At 45.1% G+C, this 26,915-nt stretch overlaps 1 protein-coding gene across 1 annotated transcript in view; it reads left to right on the top strand.

Moving 5' to 3' along the window:
• TAFA4 (TAFA chemokine like family member 4) overlaps window positions 1-26,915 on the top strand; it is a 128,297-nt gene that overhangs the window by 92,621 nt on the left and 8,761 nt on the right. Inside the window, exons 4-5 of the mRNA XM_066594924.1 lie at window positions 6,736-6,891; window positions 25,461-25,585. Coding sequence (XP_066451021.1) covers window positions 6,736-6,891; window positions 25,461-25,585 — 281 coding nt within the window. The remainder of the gene's footprint in view (window positions 1-6,735; window positions 6,892-25,460; window positions 25,586-26,915) is intronic.

Below are 26,915 nucleotides of genomic sequence, written 5' to 3'. Positions count from 1 at the left end.
TACTCTGCGAACAAACCCACAGTCTGCAAAGGTGTGACCTCCATCTATTTATAGCACATCTTGTGGAAATACCATGAACACTTATGATGGGAAGACCCCTTTAAAGAATAGAAGCCATTGATTGCACCAAGAAATAACAAGAACACCTAGAAGGGGGCAGATGCTTTTTTCAGAGCACTTGCATTGGACTCTGCAATCACCTTGTTGGTAATTGTAGTTCCATCACAGCTTGAGAATGACACGCTGCCTTATAACGTTTAGACCTAGTGATTCTTTTTTTTCTTAGCCTACAAAGGAACAAAACTCTTTAAAGTGTTCCGTGGAGTAAGCACGTGAATGGAGAGCGTTACCACGTCTCATCCCTTTCATCCGCCGATTCCAGACATCTGAGCTTTTCGACCCTTTTTTCTCGTATTGAGCTATTATAAAGAGTAAACAGCATAAAGGAGGCCTTGCCAGTGTCATTGATAAACTGTGAGAACAGCAGGAAGCTAGCAGTCTCTCAACTAGCGGATGATTATTTGGCAAAAGGAAGACATTAGCAAAGATAAATGAGTTGTTGCAAAGACCCAACAATAAGGCGACTAACGCCATCTATGGTAAATGCATCATGTTGAAGTGCAGGACGCCATATGGAACCACAAGGTTCATGTGTCATTAGACTAAGCTTACACTCCATTCTGAAGCCTTTTTCACCATCCACAATATACAATGTTGTTCTATGGTTACTCGAACCCATCAGAGGATTTAACTATGAGGACTTATCATTGTACATATAGGACACATCATTAGAGATGAGCGAGCGTACTCGGCCATGCCCCTTTTTCGCCCGAGTACCGCGATTTTCGAATACTTCCATACTCGGGCGAAAAGATTCGGGGGGCGCCGTGGGTGAGTGGGGGGTTGCAGCGGGGAGTGGGGGGGGAGAGGGAGAGAGAGAGGGCTCCCCCCTGTTCCCCGCTGCTACCCCCCACGCCGCCACGCCTCCCCCCGCTCCCCGGCGCCCCCCAAATCTTTTCACCCGAGTACTGAAGTACTCGAAAATCGCGGTGCTCAATCGAGTAATTACTCGAAACGAGTAGGTTCGCTCATCTCTACACATCATTAATAGGTTCTTGTATGTAATTTGTGAAGCATCCTTCAATAAATAGACCCTAGTGGTAAGTGAATGTCTCCAAAGTCATCTCTAAATGAAAGTGGTCTTCGGTTGGACCTTTGTAACACATCATTAGCCTGGGCCCAGCAGAGGGTTCTTCAGTACTCTGAATGACCATTTTCACCTTAAATATACATAGAAATCACCACACATTTTACGGCTAGCGCTGATCTCGGTCTCTTCAGCACTGCATCCATTACTCAATCTCTATCTGCACTCGAACCAATGACAGAGGAAGAAGTCTCCAGATTGCTCTCCTCTGCTAGCCCCACCACCTGCGCCAGCAACCCTCTCACCTCACACCTCCTCCGGTCCCTCTCCCCCGGTGTCATTATCTACCTCACCACAATCTTCAACCTCTCCCTAACCTCAGGCATATTCCCCTCCTCATTCAAACACTCCATCATATCCCCTATGCTAAATAAACTGACCCTTGACCCGACTAACGCTGCCAGCTACTGACCCATCTCAAATCTCTCCTTCATCTCTAAACTTTTAGAATGCCTGGTCTAGTTCCACCTTACATGCTTTTTTCTCTGAAAACTCTCTCCTCGACCCTCTACAGTCTGGCTTCTGCCCTCTAAACTAGACCAAAACTGCCCTCACAAAAGTCTTAAATGACCTCATAATGGCCACATCGAAGGGCGACTACTTCCTACTAATCCTTCTTGACCTTTCTGCAGCTTTTGACACTGTTGACCATGATCTCCTGCTCGCTATGCTTCGCTCCATCAGCCTAAAGGACACTGCTCTCTCCTGGTTCTCCTCCAACCTCTCTGACTGCTTTTCAGCATTTCTTTCACCGGCTCTACCTTCTCTCCACTTCCTCTCGCTTTCAGGGTCCCCCAGGGTTCGATCCTCAGCCATCTTCTCTTCTCTGTCTACACAGCCCTAACTGATCGAACTATCCACAGATTTGGCTTCCAATACCACCTCTACGCTGACGACACCCAGTTTTAAACCTCCTCCCGCGACATCTCAGCACCTTTCCTCCAAAACATCACCGACTGACTGCCTGTCCACTTTCTCAGATTTAACCTCTCAAAAACTGGCCTCCTTATCTTTCTGCCCTCTGCCAGCCGCCCTCCCCCAACATCTCTGCAGTGTCTGAGGAGCAGGCCCACAGCTGAGGAGACACCGGGGTAGAGAAAGACCTTGTCACGGGGCTCTATCATCTCCTCACCTAGGGGTAGCTTGGGACCCAACCACGGTACTGCTGGGGGAGATCACAGGGATAGTAACTGGAGGTTTCCTGTAGTCCAATTTTCACTTGTGACGACACCATTCCGTCTTCTGCAGCAGATCTCTCCCATGTAATAAAGTAGTCTGCACACAGGATATTTTCTGAACGAGAACAGGGAATGGTCAATTCTGTTCGTATATTCAAACTCTTGAAATTATATCCAAATAAAACAGTCTTTGTACAGAAGCAACTTGTAGTGGTAAAGCATGGAGAATTCTCTGGGCATTTGTATAATCCACAGTCTAAGTTATCTGTAAGATTTCTCTCCCGGCAAACTCTCTCTCCTGTCATACACTCATGTTTCTCTCGCTTAGTAGCAGCTTTCCATTCCTCCAGATGCATGAGGTACTATACACTCACATGTTTCCATCATGTCCGGGCTTTCACTCTCTCTACAACTGGAGTTCATAGGTATTCTCTTTGCAGCGCTAGGCCCTGGCAGGAATAGCAGACCACCTCTCTGACTCTTCCAGGTCTCTTACATTCTCCTCCTCTACTCTCTGACTGACCGACTAACCAACTGCACTGTGTCGGCAGACTATCCAGACTCTCGCTGACCGACTTGCATTGCATTCTCTAAACAAATATATCAAACAACATCACATTACACATACAAAACGATACATTTTTCAGACTAGACAGAACATACCAGACATTAACCCTTTCAGTCCTGCAGCCATCCAATACCCATGAATCAAATGCACTCCACAAACAAGACACTGACAAGACAGTGACGCGAGACAAACATAGAACATCCTGGAGGGGATCCCAATATCTCTGGGCCACTATATCTCCATCTCAGTATCCGGTACCATCATACCCCCCCACACAGCATGCCCGCTGTCTTGGGGTCTCACTGGATTCTGAGCTCTTCTCTACCCCCCACATCCAATCATTGGCCCGAACATGACACCTGCACCTCAGGAACATTGCAAAAATCTGTACATTTCTCACCACACTCTTAGTCGTCATTATCCATTCCTGGCTTAACTATTGCAACTCACTGCTAATCGGCCTTCTGCGCACCAGCCTCTACCCTCTGTAATCCATATTAAATGTGGCAGCTAGACTCATCTTTCTATCCAGCTTCTTAGACGCCTCTGCCCTGTACCAGTGACTGCACTGGCTGCCCATCCACTATAGAACTCAATTCAAACTCCTTACCCTCACACACAAAGCTCCACGCCACCATATATTGCCTCCCTCCTGTCCATACATCACCCACCTGCACACTCCGTTCCACTAACACACTCAGACTAAACGCCCCCCTAATATGAACCTCACATTCTTGCCTCCAGGACTTCTCTAGAGCAGCATCGGTTCTCTGGAACGTTCTAACCCAAAACATCCGAACAATCCCCGAAGCACAGACTTTTAGGCGTGCCCTGAAAACGTTCCTCTTCAAAGAAGCATACCAAATCCCCATCACCTCCTACGACAAGCCCCTCTTCATCCCACCCGCGTATGTAACTTGATCTATCTACAGTATCCACACTTCTCCACTTTGCCCACTGTGTACATCTCTCACCCTTGTTCCTCCTGTATCACCTTCTCCATATTGTAAGTAAGCTCGTTGGAGCAGCCCCCCTGCCACCCCCTTTTTATTCCTAATAACTGATTACTGTCTGTATTTGTTGTATCGTCTACGTCCCCCTGTGTTTTGAAAGCGCTGCGGAATAAGTTAGTGCTATACAAATAAAGTTTATTATTATCATAATGCTTTTATATTGGGAATTAGCATTATATAAGAAATGTCATTCGATTTCTATAACAGGATCCCTCAACTTCCATATGCTTTTATAATACAGTACAGTTGTCTTCTCGTGTGGAAAAGTCTAATGCACCAGAGCCCAAGTGGAACTCTACCCTCTGCTATGGTCATAGGCGCAATTACCAGGGTAGCTGGCATACCAACTGCTACCAGGTCCAACAAGACATAAGGTGTAGATAGTGATATCTATATATGATGGAAGGGGGCATTACTGTTTGCATTGTTTCTATGCTGTGACATTACTACTAGTTATCAGGAAACTTTGGCGAATTCGGTCAAAATTAGTTCGAACCAAACCAGAAGTTCATTGGAACCCCTAAAATTGGTGTATAATACTGTATAAGAGCTGTAAAAGACCATGTATAACAGTCTTAGGGCGAGCACCCACTGGCGTTTGCGTTCTCCGCGGGAAAAAAACGCAGCGTTTTCGCCGCGTTTCTCGCGTTTTTTCCGCGCGTTTTTCGCGGCGTTTTTCGCGGCGTTTTCGCGGCGTTTTCCGTTAATTTCCATTGACATTCATGGGTGCATTAGGAGAAAAATAGGGACACATATGCAACTGACAGTTCCTATGTTAAAAACGCAAACGCAACGCAAAAAAAACGCCAGTGGACAGGAACACATGTTATCTCTATGCCTGTGCAGGAAAAACGCAAAACGCAAAACGCAAAACGCAGGTAAAAAAACGCCAGTGGGTGCTCGCCCTTAGGGTATTACACAGGGCTGTTATGGCTCTTAGATAATATTATGCACCAGTTTTCAGGACTAGTGTTGAAGAACTAAACCAGTAGAGCCCTGTTGCGGGTAGAACTTTGCCAAAAGCTCGGTTTGGGTTCATCTCCAACCAAACTTTTAGCAACGTGTGACCCAAACAGGGCTCCACTGGTTTACTCGATACTAGTCACTGCCTTATCCCTGTACTGTGTCATTATGGTGACATCATTATGTATTTTTTCTTGTGCTATTTCAGTGTACATGGTGACCTTTATTTGCACATGTTATGCCTGTGCTATGATATGGTCAAGGGGTCATGATGTGCATTAACCCGGTCATCACTGTGTTTATTATCCCTGTACTGTGCCATCACTGTATGGATTATCTCTGTACTGTGACATCACTGTGTGCATTACCTGTGTACTGTGACATCACTGTGTGCATTATCTGTGTACTGTGACATCACTGTGTGCTTTATACCTGTACTGTGACATCACGGTGTGCTTTATACCTGTACTGTGACATCACTGTGTACATTATCCATGTACTGTGACATCACTATGTGCATTATCCATGTATTGTGACATCACTGTGTGCATTATCCCAGTACTGTGACATCACTGTGTGCTTTATCCCTGTACTGTGACCTCACTGTATTATCCGTGTACTGTGTCATGACTGTGTGCTTTATCCCTGTACCGTGACATCATTGTGTACATTATCCATGTACTGTGATATCACTGTGTTGATTATCCCTGTACTGTGACATCACTGTGTGCATTATCCCTGTACTGTGATATCACTATGTCCATTATCCATGTACTGTGACATCACTGTATTATCTATGTACTGTGACATCACTGTGCATATTAACCCTGTGCTGTAACTTAATTTTCTGCAATATCCCACAATTGTGACATCACTGTTTGCATTAACCCTTTATGCATTATCCATGTGCAGTGACATCATTAACTACATTCTCCCTGTGCTGTAATGTCACACTGTGCAATAACCATCTACTATGACATCACTCTGTGAATAATCCATGTACTGTGACATCATTGGGTGCATTATCTGTATACACAACATGTTCTGCCTTTAGAAATTTCCTTGCAGTGAATAGATTACTGAAATACCAACTCAGACCAGCAGATGGCTCTGGGGAGCTTCTACAGGTGTTGTCGGCATCATCCCCCTTATGTATCATCGGTGTTTTAGATGCTTTTCAGTAAATTAGCGCCACATCACTGCAGCAATGGACACAAAGCAACTTCTGAGTATGACGGCATCACTCACTCAGGTGTCATGCAAGATGCAGATGGATGATGACCTGATATCATTGTACTATGCAATTACTGTCAGGCCATAGTGAAAGCAGAATGCAAAATGGACATCTAGGCACCATGTGCACTAATAGTGTGCATCAGTAATTGAGAACTATGATTAGAGAGGTGACATTGACTTGGAAGCCTCATTGCTTGATGATTTTATGATTGCACTATAAGTGCAAGTAAAACCGTAATGTCCAGCACTGGGAACTAATGACCATCTTGCTTCCTTTCAGTCTCACCTTGCACAGGACTCCAGGGCTGCTAACTGCCATCATGTATTTATAAATTTTGAGTCAGGGGTTATATGAGATTACAAAACATGGCAGCTTTCTTCCAGAAACAGTGCCAATCTTGTGCATTGCAGAATGTAAGTAAATAGACTTGAGCTGCAATACCTCACGCAGCCTCTAGACATGATAGGCACTATTTCTGGAAGATAGCAGCCATGCTCAGAGACCATATAAGTTAACACATTGCAAAACCATACATTTCTCACTTATTGTTGGTTGTCCCTCTCGTGCAGGTCATCATCAAGTCAAGCAAGGGACATGTGAGGTTGTCGCAGTTCATCGATGCTGCAATAAAAACCGCATTGAGGAGAGATCACAGACGGTGAAGTGCTCTTGTTTCCCAGGGCAGGTAGCTGGCACAACCAGGGCACAACCATCTTGTGTGGAAGGTAAGAAATGAAGCAATAAAGGTTCTGTATGTTCTCTGTATGTACTGATCATCAGCTCTGTATCTATTAGGGTAGCAGGGGTGCAGAAGTAGCAGACGCAATTGAGGCTTCCCTGTATGGAAATTAGACCAGTGACCCCACAGTGCAGCGTAAAATCAAGTGACAAGTTTGATCATTGGTGTTAGACCAGCCAGGGACAGACTTTCATTGCCAGCGGTGTGGGGAGAGTATACCAAAAATAGTGCGATCGAGGAAAAACTTCCAGCAAAAGAGGATCCCATGGATAGAAACAACTCGTCATTGAAAAGGGTCAGCGGAGGATGTCAAGAACCGTTCTGATGAACAGGCGCTGCACAGTCAAGCAAATTGCAGCCCAGTACAATGTTGGTGCTCCAACTAACATGTCTGATTACACAATTCAGTGTTCCTTAGCACAGATGACCAGTCCCAGTGTAGTGGCCCAGTACATGCTTTCATGGCCCCCTCCATAAAGTCATACATGTAATGTCTTGTGTAGATGCTCTGTGCAAAACTGTCTTGTCATTCTAGTATATGTATTGCACAGTTGCAGCAAATGAGAGGTTAATGTCTGCAAAGTGTGAGCTGACTGTCTGTAAATGTAGCCATTTCTATCCTGTTATGTGGTATGAGTGAAGGTATAAATGTGAGTGCTTGAAAGCTGGAAAGGAGTTCCATGTCTTCTGGTTTCCTGTTAAAGAGTGCCAGCTACATGGGGGCACCTTCTGTCCTCATGTAGTGAAGAATGGAGGAGGAGAGATTTCCCTAGCGCAAGGATCAGCATGAGCAGTGAGTGAGCCACAGAGAGAGAGAGAGAGCGTGAACCAGTCATAAGTCTTCTTACTCAAGGCCCAGTGCAGAGGTACTCTTTCTGTCTTCAGTTGTTCACACCCAAGCGTCTTGAAGTCTGGGACTGCTGGGTGGAGGTATGCGTCTACAATTGTCACACACACACAGGTGTCCTGAAATCTGGGATTGCTGTGTGGAGGTACTCATCTTCAAGTCTGTCAGTATATATTCATGATTCTACCTGCACTTGGAATACTGTCTATTTGTGCCTTGTATCATTGGAGTGGTTATCCAGTAAAGTTATTCCTGGCGACCTGAGGTACTACACTACTGTCTGTGGTCAATTATTTCCCTGCCGATGTTCATGCCGGGGGATACTGAAACCATGGCGTCACCAGTGACAACCTCATCGCCTGTTCAAATGCTTATTGGGTAACCCCATGCCGGGGATGTCCAGAAGAGGCCCAGCACTTCCCTGGCCTTGGCTGCGTGCATCCCTCCGGGAGGGAGCGTGTTAAAGGGGTTGTCCCGAGGCAGCAAGTGGGTCTATACACTTCTGTATGGCCATAATAATGCACTTTGTAATATACATTGTGCATTAATTATGAGCCATACAGAAGTTATAAAAAGTTTTATACTTACCTGCTCCGTTGCTGGCGTCCTCGTCTCCATGGTGCCGACTAATTTTCGCCCTCCGATGGCCAAATTAGCCGCGCTTGCGCAGTCCGGGTCTTCTCCTCTTCTCTATGGGGCTCCGTGTAGCTCCGTGTAGCTCCGCCCCGTCACGTGCCGATTCCAGCCAATCAGGAGGCTGGAATCGGCAATGGACCGCACAGAAGCCCTGCGGTCCATGGAGACAGAGGATCCCGGCGGCCATCTTCAGCAGGTGAGTATGAAGACGCCGGACCGCCGGGATTCAGGTAAGCGCTGTGGGGGTTGTTTTTTTGACCCCTGCATCGGGGTTGTCTCGCGCCGAACGGGGGGGGGGGGGTTTAAAAAAAAAAAAACCCCGTTTCGGCGCGGGACAACCCCTTTAAGTGCCGCCATGACAAGCCAGCATCTTGCTCTCCCAGATCCTCAGCGTATGCCATGTGTCCGGGGTCACCCTGCACCAGCATCATTGTGTCTAAGAGAAACAGAAAGGTGAGACTCCAGTGGGCAAAAAGAGCGTGAAACGTGTATCACTGAGCAATGGAAAAACATCTCCTGGTCAGATGTATCCAGATTTCTGTTGCACCGTGCTGATGGGAGATCAGAAGTTGGCACAAGCAGCATGAATTGATGACCCTTTCCTATCAGGCTGCTGGAGGTGGAGTAATGGTGCGGGAAAGTTTCCATTGCTTATGCTGGGTCTTCTGATACTACTGACAAATGATTGAATGACTGCGGTTCTGAAGGCCAATGAAGGTCTAACGCGCTACTAGATAGGTGTCTCCTATAAAGTGGCCATTCAGTTTATATATATTGCAGATATATAAAGAAAGTTCCTGTGTTTTTTCCCCTAAAATCGAGGCTGAACTAGTGTACTAATAGAGGAGGAGATAGATCACATACAGGGCTGTGAACACATTCAGGCCATTTTGCAGGTATTATTACGAACAACTAGTATAAAGCGCATACATTAATGTGTCAGCATTGATCTGCCACTTTTCAGAGCATATTTTCTGTATTGCGTATTGATTTTGTTAATGTAGTGTATTTCCATCATGATGACTTTAGCATTAACCTGTGCAGAAAAAAAGGGGAGGCTGAAATCTGATTGATTCCTGTGGGTGATGTCTCCATTCTTCACTCTAGTTTTATAAGAAGTCCACTCTATCTTACATTCTGCCCTGAAAATGGGGATTCACTTGCCAATTTAGAGACGGAAAAGAATGCGTAGTCATTCCGGTGCTTTCAGAGGTTAGCTATACTCTTTACATGGCTTTTAAACCAATGCCCGTCATACCCCCAGGACGCAATTCATGGCAGCAGTATTCATAGTGCCAGCCTCAAAATAGTCCCTGTGGTTCTACCCATATAGTAGACCCCTATAGCCAGGCTTGCAGTGGTTCTCATAGTGCAAGCTTGATAATATTCCTGTAACTGCTGCATCATAGTGCTAACATTACAGCAGTCCCTATAGTGCCAGGCTTATAGTAGTACTTATGGTGCCAGCCTCAAGCTGTATTTACACACCCGATTTTCACACGCTAGCTCTGTCGAATTGCAAGAAGAAAAGAACCTGAATATGAAAACATCCTATTATTTTTATTGGGTTAAATTACATGAGTAATTTTTCATTTGTACCGATAGCGCAAATCGAAAAATCGCAGCATTTCCTATTTTTGGGGAATTCCACTGTCAGAGTCGTCCATTGTTTCCTATGGGAGAGTGAAAACATTTGCTGTGCACTCACTTGCTATATATTTGCATGCTTGTTCAATGCATTTTTTACCATTTCAGCTGTTGGAAGCACACGCTATTCTTTTCACACGCATGAAAAACGAATGTACAGCAATGCAAATCGTGAGTGTTTAATGCTGAAACGCATCGCAGATGCATGGAAACAGTAGACAAAATAAGTGTGATATAGGTCAGATTTTCTATATCGCACTTGCCCGTGTATAAATGTAGTTTCATAGCAGTATTCAATTTTTCTACCTCATAGTGGTCTCCATAGAGCCAACCTCATGCCAGTCCCTCATAGTGCCAACCTCATGCCAGTCCATCATAGTGCCAGCTTCAAAGTAGTCCTCACAGTGCCCACCTCACAACAGTTCCTGAAGTTCTACCCACATAATAGTGCAGCCACATGCTAGTCAACATAAGTTTAGGTACAGACCAATCATAACTGTAAGATTGTGCCGGAGCCAAGGGTACAACCTAATGGAGCCGTGTGCTGTCTGTGAAATTACACAGACAGCACACGGCCCCAAAATACGTTAGTGGCACCTAGCCTTATAGTAGTCCTCAGAGGCGTAACCTGAAGCTCCTGGGCCCCAATGCAAAACCTGTAACAGGGCCCCCAACTATAATGCTTTATTCATAGTACTGGGCTCTCTATATTGAGAAGAGAGGTCTTATGGGCCCCCTAAGGCTCCTGGGCCTGGGTGCAACCGCATCCCCTATAGTTACACCAGTAGTAGTCCTCATAGTGCTATCTTCATAGTAGTCCCCATTGTTTCTGCCTCAAAGCCGTACCAATTCAGCCGACCATTTCCAATAGTGCCATCTTCATAATAGTCAGAGTAATCAACCTCGGAGAGGCCTTCACAGCAGACAGGGGTAAAATGGACATGGCATTTCAAAGGGGTGTGGCTTCTAAAAATAAAAATAAAAAAAGGGAATGTATATATAATCAGACTTTATATATTAATATCAAACCCCAGATCACACCCCTACATTCATTTTTAGATTCCAGACTGCCTAAATGTATTCAGTCATTTTATATTAATATCAGACCCAAGAACAGACCCTGTAAGGCTGCATTCACACACGGCGTTTTGATTGCATTTTAATAATTAAGAATCGCACTATAATCCGCATGCATTTTTTTTTTACCGACGTTTATTGTTAAAAACCATATGCATTTTTTTAAATGCAGTTTTTAATTGCGGAAGAACTGCAATTAAAAACCTCAACAAAAACACCATGTATGAACGCAGCCTAAATATCCTCAGATCCCTTATATTCATATCAGGATCTAGACCAGGCCCCTAAATATAGTCAGACCCCAGACCAGAAAGAAAAAGTTCAGTACCCAGACTATACACACTCATTGTAAAAAACAATCCGGCCCCTAGAAGAAGTTGTCGTTTTGCTGCAAAACTCGGTGTTACAGATATGTAAATGATTAGAGTTGTGGTGTGATGCCACCTGCGGTGCTAAAAGTGGTTTGGCCTATAAAAAGGCTCTCAGAGGCTCCTTGTGTGTAGTGACCTCTTCTTCCGCTTGCGTGGAGCTTGTTGACTACTAGACGCCTCTACGACGCAGAGAAGAGATTTTAACCAGTTACCAGAGTCTGAGAGGGGCGCATTATTGGGATGTAAGAAGCCGGATGGTTGTATCAATAAATTGCTGCCACTTGGGCCGTATTGACCAGACTGTTAGGAGGTGTTGGGATCAGTGGATGTGTGAGGGCACACAAGGTGACCGGGCTCAAGACACCTTTGACAGACCACCAGTAGAGAGAATGGTCTGATTGTCCAACAAGCACAAGAATCTCCAACTGTTTCGTTGTCCCCCATCCAGAGACAGGTGGCACCATCGTTACAGACCCCTGTGTCTGTCAGAACCATTTCTAGGAGCTTGGCTGAAGGACATTTAGTCTCATGGCGCCCATTACATGTACTGCCTTTGACACCCACCCACCGTTGTCTCCACTTGCAGTGATGTCATGAACGAACTAATTGGACTGCTATGGAGTGGAACCAGGTGGTCTTCAGCGACAAATCCAGGTTTAGTTTGAGCACTCATGATGGCTGTGTTCATGTCTGGAGATCTCGGGGTGAGCGCCTCAATCCTGCCTTTGCTGTGGAGTGCCACACTGTCCCCACTGCTGGTGTGATGGTCTGGGGGGCATCGCATACCACAGTTGCTCACCCAGTATGAGGGACAATGACAGCTCAGTGATATGTTCAGGACATCCTGCAGCCACATGTGTTCCTCCCATGGTGGCTTCCAAGAGACATTTTCCAGCAGGATAATGCTCAGCCGCACACAGAAGGGGGTCACAGGAATGTCCCCACAACATTGTCACACTTCCGTCGCTGCCCAGTCGCCAGATGTATCACCAATAGAACATGTATGGGACCATCTGGGATGACAACTCTAACAGCTTACAAGTTTGCTCGATCTAGAGGCTCAGTTACAGCAAATGTGTCCTGATATGCCACAGGATACCATAGAGAATCTGTATGCCTCCATGCCCGCCCGTATCACATCTTATATCCAACCTAGAGGTGGTACAACAAAGTACTAGAGTCTCCATGCCCACCCATATCACATCTTGGTTCCAAGCTAGAGGCAGTACAACAGGGTACTAGAGCCTCCATGCTTACCTGTATCACATCTTGTAACCAAGCTAGAGGCAGCTAAACAGGGTACTAGAGCCTCCAAGCCTGGCTGTATCACATCTTGTATCCAACCTAGAGGTGGTACAACAGGGTACTAGAGCCTTCATGCCCACCTGTATCACATCTTGTTTCCAAGCTAGAGGCAGCCAACAGGGTACTAGAGCCTCCATGCCCGCCCGTATCACATCTTGTATCCAAGCTAGAGGCGGTACAACAGGGACTAGAGTGGAATTGGAAATAGCCTAAATCTGCCTGCAATTCCACATCGAACGCCACAGTTAGACCTGCGCATTTTGGTGTGGAATTCCAAAGGTGCAGATTTGGCAGTTCCCTGCAGCTTAATTCTATGAAAGGTTTCGACATCAAATGTGTCTCCAGGAGCCTCTGACACATTTGATGCAAAGAACAGCATGCATACAGCGCTATTTTTCCTGTGAACCTGAAAGACATGGTATGACAAGTGCTTAACAATTAAGGGGTTTTCCAGGCAGCGCCATCTGTCACTGGGGTCTGGGTGGAAGCTGCTGCTCCAACCCCTGTTTAGCGGCCAGCGCTCATAATTGGAAGCAGCTCTCATTGAAATCAATAGGACCCCAGCCGGCACTGACAACCGGTGCTGCCTGGAAAACCCCTTTAACTTAAACCAATACTGTATTAAAGACACAATAGCAAGTTGGATTAAAATGGCTACGATGCCACAATATTCTCACTTCTGACACCACACATAATTCTAAGTCAGTTGTGTCTCTCATGCACCAGATCCGGCGCTGCGTTGTGGCATACATTTATAACAAAGCTTTAGGAATCCAATGAGTCAGTCAGTCATTGCAAATAATGTTACCATGCAATCCCAGTAGCGACCAGCAGAGGGAGCTTGCTTTGCATCCAAATAAACCCTTGGACTATATATATTATGAGCGCTCGTTGCCTCGCTGTTATACGCTGTTTCCTGCAGAACTGAAGGTGGTGACAGAAATCATTGTGTAGTTATTTTGTCTCCTACATATTATTCCCCACCATAAGTCCTGCACCGCAATCTACAACAGTAAATGAATATTTTGTAACCGCGCTTCATCGCTCTCCGTGTTATGTTTGTATTAATGAAGTTTCCCGTTGCTCTTCAATCTGTTCCATTATAAAACAAGGCAGTATATCTCTCTTCCCCTCAGTTTCCATTCGCTTAGCCGTATTTTAAATAATTGACGAATTACGTTCTCGGATGTAGCTGCTGATTCCTGTCACCTTGTACATAGTCTCCAGAGATAACCACAGGGCTTGTCACCCAGCCTTCCCAGAGTCCCGAATGGCAAATCTACCTACTTAGACAAGAGAATATTATTTGGATGCCACATTTCATTTCACAGGAGGATAGGACTAAAACAACTTGTGGAGATGGCGCAGCACTCTAAATGTGAAAGAAATATTAAAGATGATGCAGTGCGACAATGATAATGTGTGTGGCTAGCATGCGGGCAAAACCCCTATATCAGTTCAGCTTGTTAAGATATACAGACTCCTATAATGGTCCTGATGAGGGAGACATGGCCGGAACATCCACCAGGGTGACCTGCAGCCTCCAGTAGCCGGCGCAGCTCAGGTGCTCAGTTGGCAGGAGAGTGAAGGAGGAAAAGCCGAGATCCAGGGTGATTCCGGTTCTTGTTGAAGGTGGGGATGGAGGCCGTGGTGCTGAGTGCCCGGGCCGATGACTGCTTCACTGCCGTTGTGGGTGAGACCACTGGGTTTTCAAAGATCGTTGCCATGGGTGGCTCTGTGACCCAGCTCGGTTGCGCGCAATGCAAAAAGAACAGGCAGATGTACATGATAGTATTTAGTCCTAACGGTGTTGTCACGTGACGCCAGTACCTCTTTTCCAGCAGCACGGTTGCTCAATGTTGAATCAAAGAGTCCACAAACAAAGTGATAATTTTCAAACTGGAGGTACATGGTTTCTTTACTTGCAGAATCCAGCTTTGATTTTCCAAGTATACAACAAGACGACTGTCTCAGACACAACACTTTTGACAGGCTTCCTCCTTCTTCCACTCCGTTACTCACACACACGTTCTTCTAGGAGTTATTTTTCTTCCCATAATCTAGGTGTTCTCAGTCCAAGTTATCTGTAAGATGATTGCCTTTTCTTGCTGGCTAGTTACTCACCCAACTTGTCATAGCAGGAAATGTTACTCCAAGCTTCAGTCCCCGGTGAGGGGAAACATCCCATGGTAAATGAGACAGCTCTGCGCAGGCAGACGCTAATGCAAGCTTCAGCCTCCCGCTGACATGTTCTCCACCGACTACATCTGTAGACTCCTCACTACTCACTCACTTCCAGGCTCCGCCCCCTAACTTCTCCTCAACTTCTACACTGCCACACACAACAAACAAATTAGGTAGGACAAACTTGCCACAGCAAAGCTTGTTAACACTTAAATAGCACACAAATACACACAAGACAATTTACACAAAACAGATGTACACCTTCTTTAAATACACCCCAACTCTACACTGTCTGGGAGCTATTGCACATGCGCTCCAGAGATCCTGTCCACCCAGCAGATCATTGTGCACTGAGTTAGAAGTGCGCAAGTGCTGGCCATCTACCCCACTGCTAAGGTGGTCGGTTCCCCAAGCAATGAGCAGTAAACAACGTTAATTAAGTATGAGGCTTTTAAAGATAAGGGGTCACGTATATGTAAATGGGGAGTATTTTATTTTCAGATTTGCAGCACATTGGAAGGGGGTTCCCGAGATGGGAATACTCTTTTAAGTCCTGTCAGTTGTGAGGTGTGGTCTCCATTGATAGGACTTGTTTTTCCAGTACATCTAAGTTTGCCACCTTTGTCATAAAAAAATACCAGTCAAGGGAAAAGGGCACGGTTTGGGTGTATAGTTTATCACGACGTATGTTTTAAACTCTATTACTCTAGTGGCCCCAACTAGTTATTGTGCTGCCTTCAATGGTCCCAAAAATAAGTGGCCCCCTTAATGTCCCCAATAGTAATAGTAACCCCCATGGTGGCACCAGTAGTAAAAATGAGCCCCTCAGTTGCCCAAATGGTAATAGTGACCTCCTACAGTGGCTCCAGTAGTAATAGTAACTCCCACAGTGGCCCTAGTAGTAATAGTGGCCCCAGTAGTAATAGTGACCCCCACAGTGGTCTCCCCTTAAATACAACCTTCCCCCATAAATCAGCCAAGTGGCAACCCTAAGCACATCCCATTGATACTCAATTGAATTGAGATCTGGGGAATTTGGAACCCAACTCATCACCTGGATCTCTGTCACGTTCATCATCCATTCCTAAACAATTTTTTGCAGTGTGGCAGTGCACATTGTTCTGCGGAAAAAGGGCACCACCATTAGTGAAAACTGATGCCATAAAGGTGGGTGCTGTCTGTACGATATTTAGTAGGTGGTATGTATCATATCCATTTAAATGCCAGGGCCCTGGTACCCAACAAAACATTTCCCGGAAGCATCACACTACTAGTGCTGGCTTGTCTTCCTCGCTTAGGGCATCCTGGTGCCATCTCTTCCCCAGGTAAGCACTGCACACACATCTGGCCATACATGTAATGTAAAAGAAAATGCGAATCATCAGACCAGACCATCTTTTTCTATTGTCTTATAGTCCACTTCTGATCCTCATGTGCCCATTATAGATACTTTTGGCGGTGGACAGAGGTCAGCATGGCCAGTCTGACTGATGGACAGAGGTCAGCATGGCCAGTCTGACTGATCTGCGGCTGCCCAAGTGGACATTAGGCGACATCAGTGTTTTGAGGGGGGAGCACAGGGGGACATCAGTGTTTTGGGAGGGGCTGGATTGTGAGAATCTGTACGCTAATTGTTCAGTGTAAAGGCCGGCAGTGACTGGCCGACAAATGATAATTTGTTCATTGTTTAGTTTCTGCAGGCATAGAAATCAAAGACTACTGGCTTATGAAAAGAGTAGGGCAGCCGGAAAGACATCTCCAGCTCACCTACCTCCATCCATTGGACTGTTGGGCACTAAAATGCCTGATGGTTGTGCAGTGTCCAAGGAGCGGGCCCACAGCCAAGGAGATAGCAGGGTAGATACGACCTTGTCACAGTACTCTACCATCTCCTTCCCTGGGAGTAACCTGGGACCCGACCACATTACTGACAGGGGGAGGTCACAGAGGATGTAACCAGAGGTTACCTGTAGTCTTCTGGTCACACGTGACGCCACCTTCCATCATCTGTGGTGAACTCCAACATCTTGAATAAAATAGTCCATGCACAGGGAAATCGTTCTGGACAACCCAGGAATGGTCTGTAATGTCTGTTTACTTCAACTTTAGTACAATCCATCTTGTGACAGCAAACTGTCTCAAATACAATATTTGGAGGGTGGTGGGACAGGAAGGTTTCTCGGGGTAAGCCAGACAATCGACAGTCCCAGTTATCTGTACGATCCTGCTCCCGGCGACTCTCTACCGGTCATCACTCATTCCTCTGGTGTACCTCTCCTTCTCTCTCACTCTCAGCGCAGATGGCGGTAATGGCACATCGTGGGTGAAGCACTCCCAGGCTAAGCTGGAGGGTACCTCTCAGTTTCTTCCATTCTGGACCACACAGACCCAACAGTGTCTGTGTAGCTCACTCGCTGACTTTCTCTTGCTAACCAACTTGCAGACTTTGAAGGTTTTCTTTCTAGCATCCTCACTAACATATATATCACAAGGTCACATGACATACAACATGATACATTTCTCAGACATAACCCAGACGTTAACCCATTCAGTTCTGCAGAGGTGCAATACACATCAAATGCATAAAACACAGAAGACACTGACAATACCATTGTACAAGACAAACATTTAAAATTAGGGAGGGGCCCAGTCAACTTTGGGCCACTACAGTTGTCCCATATAAAAGGACCCCAAGAGTGCGCAAAGATGAGTAGTGGCTGAAGGAGATCTTCATGGCCTAGATAATGCCCCTTTTACACAGGACGACAGTCGGCTAAACGTCTGCACGAGCCCTGACATCACCACTAAGGTCGTTAGTGCTCATGCTGAGCCTTTAGACAGACAGATTCCGCCGTGGGGTTTTTGCTGGCTTCTTGCTTAGTGTTTCACATTCTATGCGATCCAGCGATAGTTTTTAAGTCAGTGATATCAACTTGCAAACAAATAGCGATTTATTTTTTTGCATTTACACTGCAAAATTATCGTTGAAACTTGTTCATTTGAACGAATTTTAACCCTTTCCAATCCAATGTCGGGCCTGCCCCGACATCATCATTTCCCTCAACAGCTCCGATGTCGGGACAGGTCCGACACTGCAGTGCAGGAGTGCATCTGCACCCAATCATCAGACACATCGGGTGCAGATGCATCCCTGCACTGATCCTCATCAAGGACCCCCGAGAAGAAGGCAGAAAGGGTTTTTATAACCCTTTCTGCCTTCTCCTTTACACATTACATAGCGCTCAATTAGTGCTATGTAATGCATGAAGATTCTGGACGGCGATCATGTGACCGCCGGTTTTACCTGACCCCCAGCGGTCACATGAACGCTGAGACGGGAGCCTGCACCGTGGGGGGAATGCGGAAGTAATACTTTCGCATTCTCCCTTCTGCCTCCCGGCCTGGGGATTATGTGACCGCTGGGTGCCACCTGACCATAGCGGTCACATGATCGCCGAGCCGGGAGGCAGAAGGGAGAATGCGGGAGACGCTGGACAGGTGAACAGGTTCCCCCACGGTGCAGTCAGCACCTGCCCCCTCCTAAACTCTGTCAGTTCAGGAGGGTGCAGGGAAAATGTATTTTTTCTTATCCATTCTCCCCAGCTCCAATTTATTTGGAGCTAGGGAGAATGGATGAGAAAAAATAAATGGATTGGAAAGGGTTAAGCAATATCCTTAAGTGTAAATAGGCCATAAATTAGAAAAACCAACTTTACTAATCAGAGAAGACCTGTTATCACTTGCAATAACTACACTGTAATCTCTATCATTGTCTAGACTGGTACCTGACTATTAATTGGTGATTGTAATGTTTAGACGTATCCTTGAGTGGTGAACTGCTGTATCTAAACCCGCCACGTCATACTGTAGAAATGCTGGCTCTAATACTAAAATATATATATATATATATATTTTTTTTTTCTAGGGTGTCCAAGTTTTGCAACGGGGCCCTATGATTTCTATGTACGCCTCTGCATCTAGTCATAACAATCTGACACTTGTCAAAGTCGCTGCTTCCAACAGATCACTTCAAGAACTGACTGATCACTTGCACCCTAGAATACTGCACCCGGACAGTTTCCATTGTCACAGGATAATCTATATTATTAACGTCACTTTCAGTGGTTTTAATGCTATATCTAATGGCTGTACTGTACGTGGGCTGTATATTGCTGTATTTTCTTGGCACTATGTGGTGGTATTATGTGGCCCGTATATTGCAGTATATCTTGGCGCTGTATGTGGCTGAAATTGTGTGAACAATTGTGTAAAAGTGGCAAACAGAGGTCCCACTTTACATATTGCCCGGGGCCCCATGTTCTCTACACGCGGCCCCTCATCTCAGGTAATATAAGCATATGGTAAAACATTCCCAAAACTCTGTGCATGCTCTTAGCTTAGAGCACAGAAAACCCAGAGATTTACATAAAGCTGTCTACCCTTCTCTGCAGTGGATGGATGGGGCCAGGGTTATCCATTCTGATAAAGTCATTTATCTTCCTCTTCTTCATCCGCAGAGCATCTCTTCAGACATGCTCTTTCACATGACTGTCGTCATTCATCTAGCTTTTCTTTCATAGTTTTGTAATTCTCCTGGATCTTTCCTCACGTTGGACTCGTTCCCATTCAAAGATTGCTTTCAGTAGATAAAAAGTTCAAAGCCTGAAATGCACCTTTTTTCTTTTGGACTTGTTACAGCTTTTTCTTAACCCCTTAACAACACGGCCCTTTTTTTTTCATCTTTGGTTTTTCCTCCCCACTTTTAAAAAATCCTAACTCTATTTATCCATCAACATAGCTGTCTGAGGGCTTGTTTTTTGCAGGACGAGTTGTATTTTCCGGCTGTACCGTGTAATGTACAATATAATATACTGAAAAACTTATAAATAATTCTAAGTGTTGTGAAATAGAGAAAAAAGTGCAATTCTGCCATCTTGGTGGGGTCCTGTTTCTACGGTGTACATACTGCAGCAAAAATTACTTTAACTTTATTCTGCAGGACAGTACAGTTATGATGATACCAACTTTAGGGCTTATTTGGACGTGCGTAAATCGATCAGGTTTTCACGCCTGGCCGATATAGGGAGAGGAGGCGGGCCGGGAGCAGTGCAGTGAGTGCCCCCTCTCCGCTCCTCAACACAGCTCCGCCCCATTCTGCCCCCCCATTGCGAACAAAGTTCCACTCCCTCTCATTGCAAATAGTGGCGATGGGCAGAGAGGGGGCGGGAGCTCAATGCACTGCGCCTGGCCCGGCCCACCTCCACCCCCTGCAGAAAGGGACAGCGTATATCAGCCAGGCGTGAAAGTATAAGGCAGGGCCTTATTTTCAGGGGAAACACGGTAGCAGCTTTCAATTTGTTAAAAGGCATGTGTCCCTTAACAGATTTGCTGCATTTTACTCTTCCAGCATGCACACGTGCGAGAGCAAGTAACGCCCAATATTCTCGGACGCAACTCGCATCAACGCAATCCTGTGTGATTTTTCTGAAAAAGTTGCCCATGTAAATACAACCATTACAAATAATGGGTTAAATTTTCATACGAATTTTGGACATCTTGCAACGCACATAACGCGCACAATTTTTATCATCTGTGTGATAATATTGCAATCATTTGGTCACATGACCCCATTCATTTTTCACATGAGGGATAAAATTGTATACATCTGATGCCTGCGAATGTAGGTTCTACATCTTGCATATGTCATCTATTGACCAGAATTATAAAACATAAGTTTGACATCCATCTTTGCAAAATATTGAAAAGCGTAGTAGACCACACTTTTCTGAACTTTGGGGAAAAAAGAATGTAGGCAAAAGCACACATGGATGAACTCAAAAAGTACGCTATTTGTGCATCGCTTTCGTCCACAGAAAACAATATGCATGCCGCGGCACACGTCTGGACACTTTTCTATATATATAAAGCTGAAAGCCCTCACTGACTTACTGACTGACTCACTGACTCACTGACTGACTCACTGACTCACTGACTGACTCGCCAAAAGTTCTCCAACTTCCCAATGTCGTAGAAACATGAATTTTGGCACGAGCATAGATTATCTCCAAAGTAGGAAAAGAAATTGGGTCCCAACTCGATTATTCAATTCTATGCGCAAAAGAATTGGCGTCAAACTTTTACGTACATAATCTAAATCTCTCACTTCCCAATGTCATAGAAACGTGAAATTTGGCAGGAGCATTGATTATGTCATAAAAAGGAAAAGCTAATGGGTCCCAATTCGATTATTCAATTCTATGCGCAAAAGAATTAGTGTCCAAATTTTACGTGCGGAATGTAATTTTCTCACTTTCCGGTGTCATAGAAACGGGAAATTTGGCATGAGCATTGATTATGTCATAAATAGGAAAAGCTAATGGGTCCCAACTCGATTATTCAATTCTATGCGCAAAAGAATTAGCGTCCAAATTTTACGTACGGAATCTAATTTTCTCACTTTCTGGTGTCATAGAAACATGAAATTTGGCACAAGCATTGATTATGTCATAAATAGGAAAAGTTAATAGGTCCCAACTTGATTATTCAATTCTAGCGCAAAAGAATTGGCGTAGAAATTTTACGTGCGGAATGTAATTTCTTCACTTTCCACTGTCATAGAAACAGGAAATTTGGCACGAGCATTGATTATGTCATAAATAGTAAAAGCTAATGGGTCCCAACTCCATTATTCAATTCTATGCGCAAAAGAATTAGCGTCCAAATTTTACGTACGGAATCTAATTTTCTCACATTCCGGTGTCATAGAAACGGGAAATTTGGCATGAGCATTGACTATGTCATAAATAGGAAAAGCGAATGGGTCCCAACTCCATTATTCAATTCTAGCTCAAAAGAATTGGCGTCAAAATTTTACGTGCAGAATGTAATTTTCCCACTTTCCGGTGTCATAGAAACGGGAAATTTGGCACGAGCATTGATTATGTCAGAAATAGGAAAAGCTAATGGGTCCCAACTAGATTATTCAATTCTAGCGCAAAAGAATTGGCGTCGAAATTTTATGTGCGGAATGTAATTTTCTCACTTTCCGGTGTCATAGAAACAGGAAATTTGGCACGAGCATTGATTATGTCATAAATAGGGAAAGCTAATGGGTCCCAACTCCATTATTCAATTTTATGCGCAAAAGAATTAGTGTCCAAATTTTATGTACATAATCTAAATCTCTCACTTCCCAATGTCATAGAAACATGAAATTTGGCACAAGCATTGATTGTGTCATAAATATGAAAAGTTAATGGGTCCCAACTCGATTATTCAATTCTAAGCGCAAAAGAATTAGTGTCCAAATTTTATGTACGTAATCTAATTCTCTCACTTCCTGATGTCATTTTATATGAAGGAAACGTCGCATGGTTACCTCCACGTGGTGTTTCCTGGGTAACGCAGAGAACTATGCAAAATGGTGAACATATGTTTTTCTTAGTATCTCTAAAGTAACCACGACTTCATAAGATTTTCCGTGTGAACACCAGATAAACACCAGTACCAAATTAACTCGGGCGAAGCCGGGTATATCAGCTAGTATTTTATATAAAAAGGTCTATGTTGAGCGTACAATGAAAATAAGGTGTGAACCAAGCTTTAATAAATCTCCGCCAGTGAGCAGTATTTGGTTATTTCATGAAATTATTACATGTCCATCGTGAATGGGTACTAATAATGAGCGAGGGGGTCAGGTGACATAATATAAACACGTTAAAAAAAATAATAAAGACATAAAGTAAATTGTCTACCTGCAAAAGAGCAGTTTCCTAGAGAAACCAGAATTCTGTAGTATTTGGAAGATTAGTAAAATTACAGTATGCCATCTTTGCTGGTGGCAAGCCATCAATTTCAAACATCAGAGCGCGTCTCTAAACTAGTAATTATTTTGTGTAGCAACATGATGTGTGGTGTAATTTTCCGCTGATCGTAAGCAATGCATGAATACTCTCCCAATAGGTAGACCCGTTGCACCTATTTAAGTAACTTGGTAATTACTGTGTTATTTTTTACCTTTTCATTTGTGCCGACAGTTTAGTTCTAATGTGGTTTTTGTTATAACATGGACATGGTAAATTAGTCGCTTGAGAAAGTGCAAGAGAGCTGAAAGTAATATCCTCAATCCTTATTTACAGTGGACAGGATACAGATGGGGATTCTCCATCTAAAGTGGGGGTGTAACTGTACCTATTGCAATTTATTAGCCCAGCACACAAGAGGTCCTGTTCTTGGGAACAGGGGTATAGATGTGTAAGGGGCACCCCACAAGCCTTTTTGATGTCACAGAGCCAGAGTCAGACCCTTAGCATAGGGGATATGGGAGGACATTTGAGGCCACATGTCCACAGGTCTTACAGTCACTAGAGCTCAGTAGAAAGTGGTGTAAGGACTGGTGTGTGGTAGTTGGAGAGGGGTGCTTTTGTGGAGACAGTCTCAGAGTGCAGACCTGTAAAGATAAGGCACTGCCAGGACTTAAGGCCTCGTGAACGTATTTGCGCTATGCATGGCGTGCAATTGCAGGCTATTGCACCCAGATCGGCACATTTTACTGTACTTTATTGCGCTGCTGAGACGGCTCACATCAGCATGGACCCGATGCCATGTTGAAGTAGGCTGGTGTAATGGCCCGGGGGTCCTACAGGGTAGTCACCCAGTCGCCTGTCCTGTAACACCTAGCTATGTGCTCCCAGGAGGCATAGAAGGTGCCTTACATTGGAAAACCCCTGTTTTCCCCTTTCTTCTCAAGCTTCAGCTAAGTTGCTTGGCAACAGCTGGCTGTTTATTGGCTGCTTGTCATGCTATTACTGATTGGCAGAGGGGGATGGTGTGATAGTCCAGAGTGGAAAAGAACCAGGGTGAGGCAGGATGTTAGGGGGATGTGTAGACAGAAAGTGTGGGAAAGAGACAGGAAGTGAAAGAGGAGTTAGAGTTAGTAATGAGGAGTTCATGGTGAGCAGTTATTGGAGGAGGATGTGAGAGGAGGTGCAGTAGTATGGAATGGATTGAATGACAGCTGAGCACTGCCTGTGATTGGCTGAGCCCTCAGCCAATCAGACAGCTCTTTCAAGAGCCAGGGATTTTAAATCCCCGCCTGCTGAAAAAACTTCGGTACATTGCCAGTGAGCCAAGCAGCTGGACGTGCCGAACCCCGGCAGTGGCGAAGAGCTAAGTGTATATTTTTTTTATTTTTTTACACAAGCTATATATTTATATTTAAAGCCCTTCCCTGAAAATTACTGCAGAGATTGCAGGCATCCCATTGCTTTAAATAGGGCCACCGGCAGCAGCTGCGGCCCCACTGGAAAGCAATGGGCATGGACCTTCGTTCACATGCTTTTTATGCACACCCGTGCGGCGCTGTTTTCCTTGCACATATGTGCATGCAAAACAATGCTCGTGTGAACGAGGCCTTACACTCTGTTGGATGCTAAATATATGCTGCACATTTGCCAGTTGCATGCTGAACACATGCCACATACCAACCACTTATACACTGGACACATGATGATTATATGCCAGTCAAATGGTGAACTCATGCCACTCGCTCACCACTTGCATGCTGGTCATATGCAGCACATTTGCTACTCGAATGCTAGATGCATAACGCACACTTGCCACTCACTCAATACATGCTGCATATTTGCCACTCACACACTGGACGCATATCGCACATACCACTCACTGGTTGGACACATACTATACACCCGCCACTCACATGCTGAACTGGTCATGCACATGAACTCATTGTGAATCTTATGGCCCTTCCCTTGGAATAGTATTGCAAAGGTGACGGGTTTGCATATTAGATTACTGATGTAGCATGTGTACAGTTGTTATGCATTATCATCTGTTAGCCTTTGTCTTGGGCGCTGTTGGAATTTACTGTATTGGGGTCTATTGTGGATAATCCCTGTTTGATAGGAGACACCCTATATAATAAACAGAATGTAGGGTGTCCCTCTGGAAGAACATGGCAGCAAGTGTTCAATTTGTCTGCAACATCATCACGGAGGACACAATGGTCATTGACAAATAAATGCATGGATATGAAGGGATCTCCAGAGGGAGAGCTGCTTTCTGTAATCGCAGCAGATATGAACATAGGATAATGACAGTATGCCAGCATCACGGCAAGTTGCTGCTTGCTATGATGCTGGCATATTGGCAACATGCAGCCACTACTAGGGGAAGCTGGCTACACATAAATTTACATTTATTTCAATGTTACCAGTATAAATCATATTTAGCTCCCCCTAGTGGTGGCTGTGTGCACTGAGAATTATATCATTTATCAAATCAGAAAAGCAGAGCTCCACTATACAGATGTAATATGAATTAATAGAGTGTTAGCCCTAAAATAGCAGACACTTCATAAAGGTGTAGTACATTTGGCAGACTCTTCAGTATGCAGCGGGGCTCATTCTGAGTCGTGCTCTGTGGCCTTATGCTGTTTTGTTAATTATTACCTTTGTTTTTATTCCGTAGCATCCATTGTAATCCAGAAGTGGTGGTGTCACATGCAGCCGTGCATGGAGTGGGAGGACTGTAAAGTTTTGCCGGATCTTACAGGCTGGTCCTGCAGCAGCGGAAACAAAATCAAAACTACCAAGGTGAGTGATGAAGTGTGGATAATAAAAAGCAATGTTAGGATAGGGAGTAACTTGCTAATCGGTGGGGTTTACCACTGAGACTTTCACCGATCTGGAGAACAGGACTCCCGCATACCACTGCAGAGGTGTCTAGGAAAACCTCCAAATATTGGTTATTTCCCACACAGATTACAGCTAATTGGTTATTCTTAAAGAACCCTTGTAGCAACGAGGGATTTTCCAAAATAGACAACTCCTTTAAAGCGTAATTAATAGAGATGAGCGAACACCAAAATGTTCGGGTGTTCGTTATTCGGAACGAACTTCCCGCGATGTTCGAGGGTTCATTTCGAACAACGAACCCCATTGAAGTCAATGGGCGACCAGAGCATTTTTGTATTTCGCCGATGCTCGCTAAGGTTTTCATGTGTGAAAATCTGGGCAATTCAACAAAGTGATGGGAATGACACAGCAACGGATAGGGCAGGCGAGGGGCTACATGTTGGGCTGCATCTCAAGTTCACAGGTCCCACTATTAAGCCACAATACCGGCAAGAGTGGGCCCCCCCCCCCTCCCAACAACTTTTACTTCTGAAAAGCCCTCATTAGCATGGCATACCTTTGCTAAGCACCACACTACCTCCAACAAAGCACAATCACTGCCTGCATGACACTCCACTGACACTTCTCCTGGGTTACATGCTGCCCAACCGCCCCCCCTCCCCCCCCCACAGCGCACACCAAAGTGTCCCTGGGCAGCCTTCAGCTGCCCTCATGCCACACCACGCTCATGTCTATTTAGAATTGCGTCTGCCATGACGAGGGACCGCAGGCACACACTACAGAGGTTGGCACGGCTAGGCAGCGACCCTCTTTAAAAGTGGCGGAGCGATAGCCCACAATGCTGTACGGAAGCAATGAGAAATAGAATCCTGTGCCACCGCCATCAGGAGCTGCACACGTGGGCATAGCAATGGGGAACCTATGTGCCACACACTATTCATTCTGTCAAGGTGTCTGCATGCCCCAGTCAGACCGGGCTTTTTAATTCATAGACACAGGCAGGTACAACTCCCTATTGTGAAGTCCCTGTCGACCCACAGCATGGGTGGCTCCCTGGAACCCACCGGCGGTACACAGAAATATCCCATTGCATTGCCCAACACAGCTGAGGTAGTAATGTCGTGCTTAATGCAGGTGGGCTTCGACCCACACTGCATGCCCCAGTCTGACTGGGGTTCTTTATAAGTGTACAGATGTAGTAAAAACTCCGTGTGCACCTACAGCATGGGTGGGTGCCAGGAAGCCACCGGCGGTACATAGAAATATCCCATTGCATTGCCCAACACAG

Source organism: Eleutherodactylus coqui, chromosome 3 (genome assembly GCF_035609145.1).
Source record: "Eleutherodactylus coqui strain aEleCoq1 chromosome 3, aEleCoq1.hap1, whole genome shotgun sequence".
Taxonomy (NCBI): Eukaryota; Metazoa; Chordata; class Amphibia; order Anura; family Eleutherodactylidae; genus Eleutherodactylus; species Eleutherodactylus coqui.
This window is presented reverse-complemented; position numbering and strand designations above follow the sequence as displayed.